This window comes from Camelus bactrianus, chromosome 2 (assembly GCF_048773025.1).
Source record: "Camelus bactrianus isolate YW-2024 breed Bactrian camel chromosome 2, ASM4877302v1, whole genome shotgun sequence".
Taxonomy (NCBI): domain Eukaryota; kingdom Metazoa; phylum Chordata; class Mammalia; order Artiodactyla; family Camelidae; genus Camelus; species Camelus bactrianus.
This window is the reverse complement of record NC_133540.1, coordinates 82,113,286-82,128,420: the sequence shown is the minus strand read 5'-3', so window position 1 is coordinate 82,128,420 and position 15,135 is coordinate 82,113,286. Positions and strand designations below refer to the sequence as shown.

General features: G+C 35.4%; 1 protein-coding gene across 3 annotated transcripts in view; it reads left to right on the top strand.

Annotated features, from left to right (window-relative positions):
• Positions 1-15,135, top strand: part of TMPRSS11F (transmembrane serine protease 11F) — a 66,281-nt gene that overhangs the window by 34,189 nt on the left and 16,957 nt on the right. For 2 of the 3 annotated variants that reach the window (XM_045504688.2, XM_010967546.3), the window contains exons 3-6: positions 1,192-1,343; positions 4,177-4,295; positions 12,390-12,454; positions 14,129-14,292. In XM_045504688.2, coding sequence (XP_045360644.1) covers positions 1,192-1,343; positions 4,177-4,295; positions 12,390-12,454; positions 14,129-14,292 — 500 coding nt within the window. The remainder of the gene's footprint in view (positions 1-1,191; positions 1,344-4,176; positions 4,296-12,389; positions 12,455-14,128; positions 14,293-15,135) is intronic. The other variant, XM_045504687.2, reaches the window with a different exon arrangement.

The window sequence follows — 15,135 nt, the reverse complement described above, 5'->3', positions numbered from 1 at the left end:
TAATTATTAGGGATAAATGCTGTTTCACACTTTTAGATTTTTTGAGGTTTTTTGTTTGTTTGTTTGCACATGCTATTTTTCTGTTCTTTTCTCCTTTTTTATACCTGGAGAACTTCTCTCACTCAAAGTTTTAATTGTGTTGTTTTCTTGATAAAATTCCTGACACAGCCTTCCAAGAGGTTAATTGTTTTCTCTTCTTGTACAAAGTTCTATTTTGGCACATTTCACACTATATTAATTACTTGTTTCTGTGTCTGTATCCCCTTTTAAAGTGTGAGTGTCCTGGAGGCAAAGAGTGTATTTTAGAATCTTTATACCTCTTTGGCTCTAGGATAGTTTCTGAAGCATTATCATAATATGGTAGATACTATGCTCAAGATTATCTCATTTAATGAGTAAAATTTAAATAAATATTTGCTAGATAAAATTAAAACGTAAAAACTTTTACAAAAATATCTCATTTGCAAATATTAAATATTGAATCCTATTTGGGGATTCAGAAAACGAAGTAAATAAATACCAGCTCTCAGATTGGAGGAAGATAATTTAAATGGTTTAAGATATTTTACGTGGGGAGGTAGTACATGAGTTGGGACAGGTAAGTGTCACATGGAAAAGCATCCAGTCATGGGGACTGGAGTCTTATCAAGTACAATTCACAATTTGTGGTTTCACTGGGAGGTGCTAATAAAAATGTGAGGAATCAGTTCAGGACTTTAAGATTAATGTTGCTACTTTAAGAACAAGCCATTAAGAAATTTTTAAGGTCTTTAAAAAATTATACATATTAAAATCTTCTACATTTAATCAAGTAAAACTGATGAATTATATAACTTTATTGCTAAAAAGTCCCTTATTAAAATACGAAAATGTTATTTATAAATTACCTTTTTATTAAGTGAGTCTTTATACCTCACCACTCAAAATTCACATTGCCTATATGTCAGACAAAATGTAGCAGGAAGATATCCTCACTTGAATGTCAACATCAGGAGAGTTTTAACTAAAACTTACACTGTGATTAAGGTGTTGGGGGAAGGTATACACATTAAAACCTTGTGTTCTTTAAAAATCTAAGTATCTTATTATTAATTAACAGTAAAAACTATTCTCATAGAGGAAAAGAGCAAGTGAACACAGAGTAGAACCATACTGAAATTTGTCTTAATGTTTTTCTTTCCATTATCACAGACCAGTTGAATTTTCAGAAGCTGATTACCCACAAGTTGAATATCAAAGAAAACAACAATTTTGGGACCCAATAAGGCTAGCTCTTTACACTGTGGCAATTGTAGCAATCATAGGAATCGCAACTGGCATTGTTACTCATTTTGTTGTTGAGGGTAAGTATCCAGGTCACATTTCTATTGCCTGAGTGCTCCATGACTTAACATCGTAAAAATCTCTGTTGTATAAAAAATGTTATTTGCATGCTATTAGCATTCTAATGACTAACTCTTTATTGATGTTAAATTTTAGTTTGCTCATATATTGAGCCCTGTGGTGCTTATTTCCAGCCACTGAATCTTGCAATATGCACTATTATATAGATAGACACATGTAAAAGAGATGTATATTTAAAAAGAGAAAGAATGAAAAGATTATCTTTAGAATAAAGATGTCATTGTTGAGTTTAATATACTTTTTTAAAAATCAATATATTAATAAATTTCCCCAAGAAAAGCTGATATGAGAAAAGTTATCTTAAAAGAAATCTTTAAAGGGCTAAAGATTAAACATTATTTTTGAAGGAAAAAGAGATTGTTTCATGACTGGGGGGAGAAGAGAAAACTCAGAATTAATTCAGCATTATGTGCAAAAATGGATAGTCAGGACCACAGTTCAACCAAATGACAACCAACCAAGGTCAGTTACCTTTGTCATTGGTATGTGTATTTATAATCACATGTGACTGAGACTTTTCTTAGAATTTTATAGAATCCCATGACTCAACAGTAAAACCATACTTGAAAGACTTCCCAGGAAAAAATGAAATATTGTCCAACATGCTCAGTTTACCTTGCTATCCACTTTACCGGGGGATTGATGATACCTATTTCTTAGACTCTCGTGAAATAAAAGGATAAACCACATTAACCCCTGCAGGTGTATCTTTCTTGTTAATATTTTCTTTGGGTTAAAAGGTAGTGAAGTAGTTTTGTGTTTAAAATCCCTTTATCTTCAATACTGCGTGTGTTCAAAAAAGAAAAAAGTAAACTGATATTAAAAATAATGGTTTAAAAATATTTTTAAAATATCATAGAGGTTGTGTTAGGCTGAATAACGTTCCCACACTCCCAAGACATGTGCCTGCATCTTTGTAACCTATGAGTTTTCCCTTATATGTCAAAAGGGACTTTCCAGGCGTGATTACATTAAAGATTTCGAAGAGAGATCTTTCTGGATTTTCCAGGTAGGCCCTAAATGTAATCCCAGTGTCTATAAAAGAGAGGCAAAAAGGTCAAAGGAAGAAGACTACATAGTGACAAGAAGCAAGCAAACAATGTGATGCCTCAGCATAGGCTAAGGATGAGGACAGCCTCTAGAAGCCAAAAAAGGCCAGGAAAAATATTCTCCCCTTAGATCCTTCAGAAAAAACAGGTCTTGATTTTAGCCCTATAAAACTCATTTCAGACTTTTAACCTTCAGAACTGTGAGAGAATAAATTTGTGTTGTTTTAATGCACTGAATTGGTGGTGATTGGTTATAGCAACAAAAGGAAACTAATACAGAGGTTAACAATCAAGAACTTAATAAATTGATCACATGGACTTTTCATGAAGCTCATTGAGATTAGCCTGAAAAGGATGGCAATTTAGTAAAACAAAAGAGAAGATAGTCTCTCTCAGATGATAAACAAGTAGAAGAGGTAAGACAGAAGCAACTAAGATGACACACATTTCAGAAAAGTAATGTACTTTTTTTATAGCATAAAGAAATAAAGTCAGCAAACAAAACAGAACAAAAAAACACACATGGTAGTAACTAGAATAACACCAAGAAGAAGAAAATTTATTTTTAAAATACTAATATTAAAGAACAGAAATAAATGGATCTGAAAAGGAGGAAGTTAAAAAGAATGAAATATGTGAAATAACCAAAACAGAAGTAAGGATTTTAGCAAACTTAAGGGTAAAATTTACATCTCCAGGATTGAAGTGTGTTTGATGAAGTTATTTTTATCCTAAGGATTTCAATAATTATAAGTGACCAGTTTTTACTTTATTATAAACCTGACTAGTTATCTCCCCTAGCTCCTGTTGGTGAAGTGCTCCTAACCCACTTTTGGTTTGGTGCTGCCAGATCTGAATCTATGTATGCTCAAATAAAGTCTTGAAAATCCAAACATGCCTCAGTTTACCTTTTAACATCAACAAATCGTTTGTGGTTGAGGGCATTATAGTTAGGATAAACCTAAGAAATTATTTAACATGACCAGGCCAACTTTAGGTCATTGAATGGCTAAGGATAGATGTAGAAATAAAGAGTCCTCCAAAGTAACTGAGGAGTGACCAGGAGGAAGGAAGAAAATTATAAAATGGCTTCATAAAACTAAAGACTAGATTTCAAGGAACATGATTAAGACCACAAAGAAATCAAGATGATTTAAAAAAAAAAAAAGCAAAGCAAAGGTGGCTATTAGTTATGACAACCGTTGTTGTTGACAATGGCAGCTTCAGTAGTGTGTTAGGAGTAAATTACAGAGACTTGAGAACTGAATGGGCAAAAAGAAAGTGAAAACAATAAATACAGGTTTCTATCTAACTAAGCTTATCAGTAGCATAGAAAAAAGTGATACCTTGTTCAATGTACCTTCATAATACAGTTTAACTATGATATATCTATATTATAATTCTTTAAGGAAATTGATCATTTTTACATGACTGTAAGCAATTGCCTTCAATATGTGACTTTTCATTGTATGTTGTTTATCTAATTCTATAAAAATTTCTATGTGGGTAAGCACTATAAATGAGTGTTCTGAAAGTATACTTTGAGATCTGAATTTTCTACTTTAGCTGGGTGCAATAATGAAATCATAAAATATTTGAAAACTGACTATAATGTATTTTGTACTAAGAAGAAATAAGCTGCATTATAGTAAACCTATTTCCTGGAGATGGGGGACAAGTACTGATAATATCTAAGCATAGATATTTTATTTTTACCTTTCAGATGATAAGTCATTCTATTATCTTGCCTCTTTTAAAGTTACAAATATAAAATACAAAGAAAATTATGGAATGAGAACCTCAAGAGAGTTTATGGAAAGAAGTCATCAGATTGAGAGAATGGTAAGTCCAATAGAAACTTTGAAAGTTTATGAATGTTATTTTTCTGCCTTACTTTGTGGTTGTTGTAGGAACTTAGCTGCTCCAAGCTCGATTTCTTCTTCTGTAAAATGAGGATAATAATATAGTATGTAGGTCATATGGCTGTGAGGATGAAATAACTTAATGTATGTAAAATATTTAGGATAATGTCATGTACATTTAATGTATGTAGATTAGAGTAGGCAACTAATTAGTACCGGAGGAAATTACTGGCTGAAACAGATATTCTTTCTATTTTTAAACTCTTGATTTTCTTTCTTGGTTCATTTTCCTGAAACATTTTAACATAAGAATATATGATTGCTATCTTTGCCTTATCATTTTGTTTATTTTACTTTTAAAAGCACATAAAGGGTCACATACAAGGATGTGTGCTCTGATTCTTATCAATCTCAAACTTAGTCATGCCCCTCAAATATTTTGGTTTTCCTTGAAAACTGAGGCACTTATCAAGGCATTTCTAATTTTTAAAAGTATATTAGGCAAGTTAAATCCTTACGTATCATAGCAGAAACTCAACTAGAACAGTCTTTCATTTTCTGTTCAATGAAAATCATGTCTATGGAGACCACAGATTTCTTTAGCAGAACCCAGGGTGTTAGCCTAGAGTGTACTTTTTTAAGCTTAGGAGTTATTCTGGAACAAAGAAGAAATGGGTCTATAGAAAAGGGAGTGAATTAGTGTGATTCTTTATGATTAGCTACTGACACTACCTCAATTAAAGGATGAGGAGCTAAGCACTCCCACTCTTTACTCACTGCACTCTCCTTTCTCTGAATTATTAACAACGTAGAAGGGCATATGCATTTTATTTGGCTATTTATCACTATACAAGTTGATTCTAAATGTTGAAAACCAGCAGAGTATTTTCATTTCCTTAGCTATTTAAATGGTGTTTGTCATTTAACAGAATAGTATTTTTTACAAGTCTGTTGCCATAGTTCTTTCCTTTTTTTCTTTTTATTGGGAGGTAGCTTTATTCAGAATTATGTTTAGATTATTTTATTTTTAAATTGAAATATAATTGATAGATAACATTATATTAGTTTCAGTTTTACAACATAATGTTCAATATTTTTATGTACTGAAAAATGATCACCACCATAAGTCTAGTTAATATGCAACAACACATAGTTTTATATAATTTTTTGTATAGTGAAAACTTTTAAGATTACTCCCTTGACAACTTTCAAATGTACAATAGAGTATTATTAACTATAGTCATTATGTTATACATTACATCCCAGGTCTCATTTACTCCATAATTGGAAGTTAGTACCTTTTGACCACCTTCACCTTTTTGCCTATCTCCCACCCCTCATCTCTGGCAACCACCAACCAATCTGTTCTCTATCTGTGAGTTTGGGTTTTTTCCTTTGTTTGTTTGCTCATTAAGGTTCCAAACAAGTGAGATTAAATGGTATTTATCTTTCTCTGTCTGACTTACTTCACTTAGCATAATGCCCTCATGGTCCATCAATGTTGTCACAAATGACAAGATTTCATTCTTTTTATGGCTGAATAATATTCCACTGTATGTATATGTCACACTTTCTTTACCCATTCATTCATCAGTGAACACTTAGGTTTGCTTGCATGTCATGGCTGTTGTAAATACTGCAGCAGTGAGCATGGGGGTAAAGATATCTTTTTGAGTTAATGTTTTCATTTTTTTCAAATAAATACCAGAAGTGGAATTGCTAGATCATATGGTAGCTCTAGTTTTAATTTTTTGAGGAACCTCTGTACTATTTTCTAGAGTGTAGAGGATCAATTCACATTCCCACCAACAATGTATGAAAGTTCCCTTTTCTCCACATCTTCACCAACACTTTTTATTTGTTACTGCACTTCTTGGGCCATTCAAGGAATAATGCGCCAAGAAACAAGTTTGAATAGATAGACTCACTCTTTTTTTAAGCCATTTTATAGTATCTTCAGATATTTCCAAGGTCTCAATATTTCTTTATTTTTTTAATTCTTCTTTCTTAAAACTTTGTGCTCCCTGCTTTAGTTTGAATTGGTTGCTTTCTACCCCTTCACAGAGATAAATGTGGGTCATAACAGGACTGCTCTGGTGTGTGAGACCCAGTACTTCTTGCATCCCATGTTTTCCTTGATGTTGTTGGTGGGTTATGTACTCAAGTACCTTCCGTAAGAAAAAGAGCATGAGAAGTAATATTTCTGACTTACTTATGCCAAGAGAATCCTTTATTCTGTATTCCATTCAGCTGATAGTTTGAATGTAAAACTTCAAATTAAAAATAATTTCTCATCAGACCATCCAAGGCCTTGCTTCATTTTTATTACTCTGTTACATGTGGCTGAGGAGAAAGTATGTTTTTAGGTGATCTGTTCTTTCTCTAGACACTTTATACTCTACTTTTTAGTCTTCTAAAATTTTGTAATGATGTGTCTTGGTATTTTGTATTTTTTCCTTTCGTTCATTTTTTAAATCCTTACTTTCTGTTTAATTTGTTTTGCCAAACACAGTGAAAACTTCAGTTTGACTAATTGTACAGAAAATAGTATATTGTGCAATTTGACTCTCTTTATGTAAATGGAAATATATTATATCCTTCTATGAATTTATTCTTTCACTCAACATTGTGTTTTTCACGAATTTTTCATTTTGTTGCATGCAGCTCTAGGCTCATTTATTTTCACTTCTGTGTAGAATGCCCTAGAAAGAATATACCACTTAATTCATTTTATGATTGCAAACATTTGGAATGTTTTTACTTCTTATACTTATGAACAATGCAGGTAATGCATATCCTTACATGCCTCCTATTCCATGTGCTAGAGCCTCTCTAGATCATAAACCAAGCACAGAGTTTCCTGGGTCACAGGCTATACTCAGACTCAACTTTAGATTATGATCAGTGGTTTTCCAAGGGGTTTGTAGACATCTGCATGACCACCAGTCGTGATAGTGTTTTTGAGTTAGGCATTTAATTTCATTTTTTCCCCTATGCAAATAAGCATTTCTTTGAGCGCCACTGATTGAACAGTCAGTCCTTTCCTGGCTAATCTGCCATGCCATCACCGCCCAAATTCCAATTTCCATGTACAACGTGGGATGTTACTGGGCTCTCTAATCTGTTCCATTGCTCAGCTTGCTTTTCACTGTGTTGATATCACAAGTCTTCAACCTCTACAGTTTGAAATGTGTTGATACATGTTGTATTAGTTTCCTAGTGCTTCTGTAGCAAATTACCAAAAATTAGCAAGCTAAAACAACAGAAATTTATTTCCTCACAGTTATGGAGACCAGAAATCTGAAATCAAGATGTTAGCAGCCTTGGGAGGCTCTAGGGAAGAACCCCTCTTTGCCTCTTCCAGCTTCCAGTAGCTTCAGGCATTTCATGACAGTGACTACATAAATCTAATCTCTGTCTCCATCTTCATCTGGCCTCCTCCTCTGTGTTTTTGTGCTTCTCTGCTCTGAGGAGGGCACTTATAATTGGATTCAGGGTGTTTCTGGATGATTTCTCCACAATGTTTTCATCTTAACTACATCTGCAAAGACCCTCTGTCAAGTAAGGACACATTTACGTATTTCCAGAGTTAGACATATCTTTGGGGGCCACCATTCAACCCATACACCTGGATTTATCATCATCTTCTTCAGGAATATAGTGATTATTCTTGTTCTTTTTCTTTTCCATACCAAGTAACACACACACACACGCACACACACACACTTCATATTGAGATTTTGACTTAACTAAATAATTGACATCACTTACTTATACTTATTTACTGTATTTCAATAATACCACAGTGTTTTTCTAAAAGGTCCAGTTAACCTTTCTTTAGATTTATTGTTGTCGTTATTTGGTTTTTTTTGGTGTTCGTGTGTGTATGTACTCAGTCATTGTTAACTGATATCTTTTCAAAGTACACTTTTTTAACTGGTTTTTACTAGTGTATAGAAATGTGACTAGCTTTTGTAATTTCTCTTTTCACCCCTTCTTCTTTTTTGTATTTAATGTTTCCAAGTGCTGAGTCTCTCCTGGAGTTTTTTTAGAGCAGATGGACTCCCCTTCTGGCTGAGTTCTCTTGATCCATAATCTGGCCCAGTGGTTCTCAATTGAGGGCAATCTTGTTTCCCAAAAGATATTTGGCAATTCCTGGGGACACTTTTTGGTTGTCACACTGAGAGGAGGAGTGCTATGGCATCTAGTATCTAGAGGCTCTGACTATTTCTCCAACTTCTATACTCCCCTCCTTGCTTACTGTCCTCTGCCCACAACAGTCCTCTTTGGGATTATCTACAAATTCTCTTCCTTCTGCCTGGAATTTCCTCATGATCCTACTTTTTGTTGCTTACTTCTTATGATCCTTCAGATGTCATGTTACCCCCCTGGAAGTAATTATAGACCCCTGGCCATTATCCTATAATACCTTCCCATACTAGTTGCATTTTGTATTTAATTCTTTTTATTCATCACCATCTGTCTCTCTATTCTATGAGCCCAAGGACCACAACTTTTTGTTCATACTCTTTATCAGGTATTGTCACAGTGCCTGAAACATAGGACATTCCTAATCAATTGTGTTGAATGAATAAATACATGAGAAAAAGGGGACGTGACAGGATACAGTCAAAAAGTCTTGAAGCAATGCAAAAGCCAGCATTTTTTTCTTCACACCATTGTTTAAGATTAACCATAGCTGGAGAGTTAATCAGTTTATCAAAATATTGTTGTGCACCTCCTTTGTGCAAAACTGTGAAAAATGCCAAGGTCTACATAATACAGTCCTTTCCCTATCTGGAGTCTATAATATGATTTACACATGGAAATTTATGCATGTAAAATAATACAAAAAGAAACTTGAGATAACAAGATGACATGACATATGAGATTTTATAAATATAAGTGTTGCCACATTGCAGAATATAATTGTCAAATATATGACTCAAACAATAAGTATTTTAGGGGGTTTGAGGAAGTAAAAATCCCTTTGAGCTAGCAGGAAGCCTTCTTGGAGAGAAAAGAGAAAAGCAATCTGGTTTTTTCAGGTATATTTGCCCGCTGCTGGTACATATTCCCGACAGGAGCAGGAAATCTGCAGAACTTGTCTGGCTTACTTTCTTGGGTGGACCCAGAAGGGATTTCTTAGCTGTCATCCAGTAACTACTGATCCTCCATGAGGGCTTAATTTGCATGCAGTTCCCAGCCAGAGGGAACATACAAGCTCAAATTTGCCAAAGACAGTAACTGGGTGTACTATTAGTCAGAGCCATACATATTGTTTCAAATGTGTTATTTTGTTTTTTGATGCTGGAGTTCAAGCCAAGGACTGCAACTGGTATCTGATTTTAAAGTGAACCTTTAATTTTTCATTTTACCATGGGCTTAGTCGCAATCTTGTTTTAAATGGAATAATCTCTAGTAAAATAATCTATTCTTAGATTTGGGCTATAAAATGGGAAGGGTACAATTAATTTTTGTAATCTGGATGAACTATAACATTACTGAGATCCCAGTAGAAAAATATAAACACGAATTAAACTTCTCCAGAAACTGGTTACAACAAGGATTATGTGTCTGAAGAGAAGTAGTCCCCTCAGCCCTATTTAGCTAGAAGCAAAAAGGAAGCAACCTCCCAAGTGGTTATCTTTTATGAGGTTTAGATTCAGGAAATAAAAGGTATTTGGAGGCCTTCTTTAAGAGTTTCCTGCCCCAAGACCTGTCTACCCTCAACAATCTAAACATCTGTCATCAGGCATGTAAGTAACTCAGGGCTGTCAGTGTCACTTAATGTACTTAGGAACACAAGCTCTAGAGCCAAGTATCCACCACTTCCTATGCCACCTTAGACGAGTTAAGTTTCTGAGCCTCAGTTTCTTCATCTATAAAATGGAACTGATGATAATAAAGAAAATACTCTCTTCATGAGATGGTATGAAGTTGACAAAGGAATTGGTCCAATGCTTACCATGTAGTATGGGCTTAACACGTGTAAGCTGTTATTAGTGGTTACACCAATACTGTACTGTATCAGAATCTACCCATTTTTTAAATAGAGGTTGACTCCTCAGGGAAGCATGGTCTTATTAATATCATATTTTGGTTTGAATAGACTCTTGATTTTTTTTATACTCTGATATGACAGAATCCTGATCCTTTCCCAAAGTGCTATTATGTACACAGAATTTCAGGGGACATTTATATTAAGTGCTGGAGATCTTAAAAACAGATTTTCTCCTTGTTCCTTGAGAAATGGAAATAAAATGAACTCAGAAAAGCTTAGTGAAATCATAAGTGACTTAACTCAGAACTGATCCAAACCCCTGGAATGACCATCCATGGTGGGGGGGTCACCACTGAGGTCACCTCCAGGCTTCCATCTTGCTTTAGATTCCCATGGATTTCTAGTTACCCTTGGCAACATGATTTACAGACAAAACAAAAACAATGCGTCATTATCTTCTTCCCTTTACCGTATTGTTGATTCTTAATTACTCATTAATTCATTCATGTATTTATCTGTCAAACATGCACTGAGTGTTGCCTATGGAAGGCAATATGCTAAACACTGAGGATACAAAGATGAATCAGACACACTCCCTGCTGTCACACAGCTCACAGTCCAGAGTGGGAACGACAACTGTACACCAGTGTGATAATCGCTACAACAGAATCATGTGCAAGATGCAGGGGTGGCCCAAATAAAGAAGTGTTCAACTCTGAGGAAGGCAAGTCAAAGATAACTTTAGCTGTCATTGGAGAATAAGAGAATTGTCATTGAAGAAATTTGCCCAAGAAAAAAGTGTACTGTAGGAAGAGGGAAATGAATGTACAAAGTTGTAGAGGTGTCAACCAATCCAGCAGGGTTAGGAAAGAGTAGATAATTTAGAAGATAAGATAATTAGCCTTGAAGGTAGGGGTGAGGTGAGGCCAATGAAGGGATAAAATTGTGGAATTCACACAGAGAGAGACATTGGGTTTGAAGCAGGAGTGTAATATACTCAGATTTGTACTTTAGAGCTACCATCCTGACTGCTTGTGTTGTGGGGAAGCACGTAAGGGGAGGAAAGATAGAGTAGAACCACATACACGTGCCAGGGAGGGGACCACTGCAAAGGCCCAGGCACAAGTTTTGAAGGAGCCGATTTTCAACCATAGCAGTGGGACTGAAGGATGGGAGGTAGATTCAGTATTTAGGAGCTAAAATCTACTGAGCATTGTCACTAGAGGGGTCAGGGAGAGGGAGGCAATATTCCGTCTTCCCAGAGGATGTAGTAATTTGGGGGCAAGATATACTATGGAAGTAAACCTGTATGGACCTGCAGTTTCTGACTTCTGACTCTCAGTCCAGTGCTTTCTCTTTTCTTTTCTTTTCTTTTTTTTTTTCTTTTGTCTCTTAAGACTGTGCCTCAGCAGTCTTCTTGGAATCAGGTCCCTTTAGGAAATCAGTTCTCTGGACATTCAAAATCCTTCAGTGATTCAGACTGGAAAAGCTGAGTAATAGAATGATGACAGTATGGAGTGTGGTGAAACATTCTGCCTGCCAGAGAGATGACTACCAAGTGAGGGTGTCAGAGTCACAGATGTTTACACAGTGTGTCAAGTGCTCTCCCAATGGAATAATCACTTAAGACGTCAACAAGTTGATAGCAATAGTGGACTAGATGCCATATTCAAGAATAAGGCAAATGTAGGATGGGTTTTCTGAAAAGTGAGGAATGCTGCCTTAAAAAACAGCACAGATAAACCGAAAGGAACATTATCAATAGTTTTTAACATGCCAGGCAGGGTGTGAAATGTATGACATCCATTATTTCACTTATTCTTTAAAACAACTCTGAAGCAGTTAATGCCACTATCCCATTTTACAGAGGTTTAGGAGAATCAAACAATTTTGGTAAGGTTGTTCATTTTATAAGGATTAGAACCCAGTTTAGTCTTACCAATGCAAATCACCATTTCACAAGCCTGTGAATAAACCGAAATCCTTGTCTTTGCCTCAAGACTCTAGCTAAGATGAGAAGAAACACTTTTCTTAAGACTAATATTTACTTTTAAAATGTTTTCTATCCAGATGTCTAGGATATTTCGACGTTCTGGAGACGGTCGGTTTATCAAGTCTCATGTTATCAAATTACGGTATGTAAATTTGGTTTGCAACTTCAAGTCAGTACAGCAAAGAGGCATTTGATCATCACGATTGCTCTGCATCCCTGAGCAAATCTCTGCAAGAACACAAAGGTTTCATAAATCCTCAGCAGCCCAGCTTATGCTGCCTAGCCACTTCCCACTCACGACAGAAGTGCTCTATGACAAGAGACAATGTCAGTTATTAGATTTTTAAAAAGGGTACTCTCCAAGAGAAAAAAATACAGGAAGAGGAGGGATGGTGCTGCTGACACACCCTGCTCCTTAAACTCGGGGCTAAGTAGAACTTAGGCCAGTTATTTTTGATTGTCCTCACGTTAAGCCTGCCCGAGAATCAGACTATGACTTTTTCTGCAGTAAGGTTTTCCTTTAATGCTACTGCATTTTTATTATCAATTCTAATTCCTTCTCGTGTTTATGCTCTGATAAAGGGCAATATACATAAATTGAACATACACTTGTTGTCAGAGACTAAAATAAATTACTAGCATTCATCCTGAATATGCTGTTTATAGAATGTCCAAAAGGCTTGGCATTTATTGGAGTAATATATCTTGTTTTCTATTTTGATGGAAGTTTTAAAACTTTTTTGGATATCATTCAATATACAGATATACATATATCTATAATATTTATTTGTCTGCTTTACTTCTTGATGGTAAAGTAAATATATACAGATATATGATTAAGGAGCCCGTGCCTCTTCTTTCCCTCTCTTCCTGCCTACTTTTGTTTCTTCCTTCTTTTCCTTCCTCCTACCCTTCTTCCCTTCCTCTCTTCCTTCCTCCTTTCTTTTTTTCCTTCCTTCCTTCCTTCTCTTTATATATTTCAAATTAAATTCATTCTCAAAAGGCAACTAGACCTACACATTACAGTGTGACTTTATATATCTGAACTTATCAAATGATTTCCCTTTACAACTGCTTTCTCCAATCATCCATGTATCAAACACATATTAACTGACTACCAAACCCCAAAATACCAATTGCTTGACACAATAAAAGTCGACTTTATTTCTGTGGTACAGTCCAAGGAGTTGGAAGTGACAGTGGGGGATGTGAGTGCTGGTTGGAGTTGTGGAAAGGAACTGCCCACCAGGTCTTCTGCATCCGGTTGGCAAATAAAGGAAGAGTACAAGTGTGGAGTTTGGCACAGAAGGTCTTCAGGGGCAAGGCCAGAAAGTGGGGTACATCATTTATGCCCACATTCTGCTGTCCAGAATTCACTAGAGAGTTTCAATAAACCTCATGGGAGGATAGGAAGTAAAATCTAGCTGTTGTTCAGGAGGCAAAGGCAACCGGGTTTGGTGAACACAAATCTTGTCTCAGCCTTAGCACAACTGAAGAATAATGACCTTGGTTACAACACTGGCTCAGAATGCCTTAAAAAGCAAATCGTTTAAGTGCATGTAAAGCATGATTTCATGAACAGCTCCTCCTCCCACAGCCTCCTCTGGACTATGAGCTAAGTAAGAGGAGAGAACAATTTTTTCTAGCTGTGAATCTTAGCCAATATTTCTAGAGATAATTTAGAAATTTGATATATATATGCCATTCATTATGTTTCTTTAAATTTAGTGTGAATCTTAGTATGTAAAAGTAGTTAATGGTTGGAAACTGGCTTTATTGTGATTATCTTTATTTATCTGCGTTTTTTGCTCTTCAGACCAGATGAAAATGGTGTGAATATTCTTATAGTGCTCATGTTTCGATACCCATCTACTGATAGTGCTGAGCGAATCAAGAAAAAAATTGAAAGGATTTTATATCAAAGTCTGAAGACAAAACAGTTGCCTTTGACTATAAACAAACCATCATTTACACTCACATGTAAGTCCTTTTACATCTTTGTGGCTCCCTCCCTTTGCAGTCCTCTTTATTTTTCATAAGAATTTAGGTCGATGTGTTCTTTCATTTCAAGAATTCACCCCTGATGTACATGTACCAGTGTGGAATAAAACTAAATTGAAAATTCACATAAGGCAAAGTTTAGTTTTATAATTTTTTTTCATATTTGACTTGAGGATTGCTATGGTTTTAAAAATTTCCCCCATCTATTAATTATCATGTTGGATCTTTCCAAAGCATGAAAGGGTAGGTATTGTTTTCACCATTTTAAGGAAGCTAGACTCAAGGAAGATGTCAGACAAGGGACTAGCAAGCACTGGGGTCAGAACTAAAGCACAGGTACCCTGACTCTCAGGGTCTTTACAGGTCAGTTCTGGGGGTTAGTTTCTATAGTATCAAAGAAACAGACGTCTTTATGAAGGTTGACCCCTGTTGGAAGAACCACTGACATGAACTATAAAGAGGTTTTCTAGATTATTTCCAATTTAAAACAGGTTTTTTTTTTCCATCTCCTCATTGATTCCTCACAACATAAACTCAGGAAAGTTGTCATTTTATTTTCCCCTCAAAGTGGAAGAAAATGAAGTTTAAAAAGGTTATGAAACTAAAACTACCTCACAGCTACTTGGAATCCAAACTGAGAGGCCTTTCTATTTTTCTGTGCCAACACACAATTAGAGAAAGTAAAATAATGTGTTTCAAGTAAGACTTCAAGTGCCAAGGTCAGGGATTGTGTCTTTTTATTTTCTTACACCTCTCCCTAAACTCTAGCATGTGTTTCACAGGCAATAGGTGTTCCAGCTCTATTCACTGCTCCCAATTAAG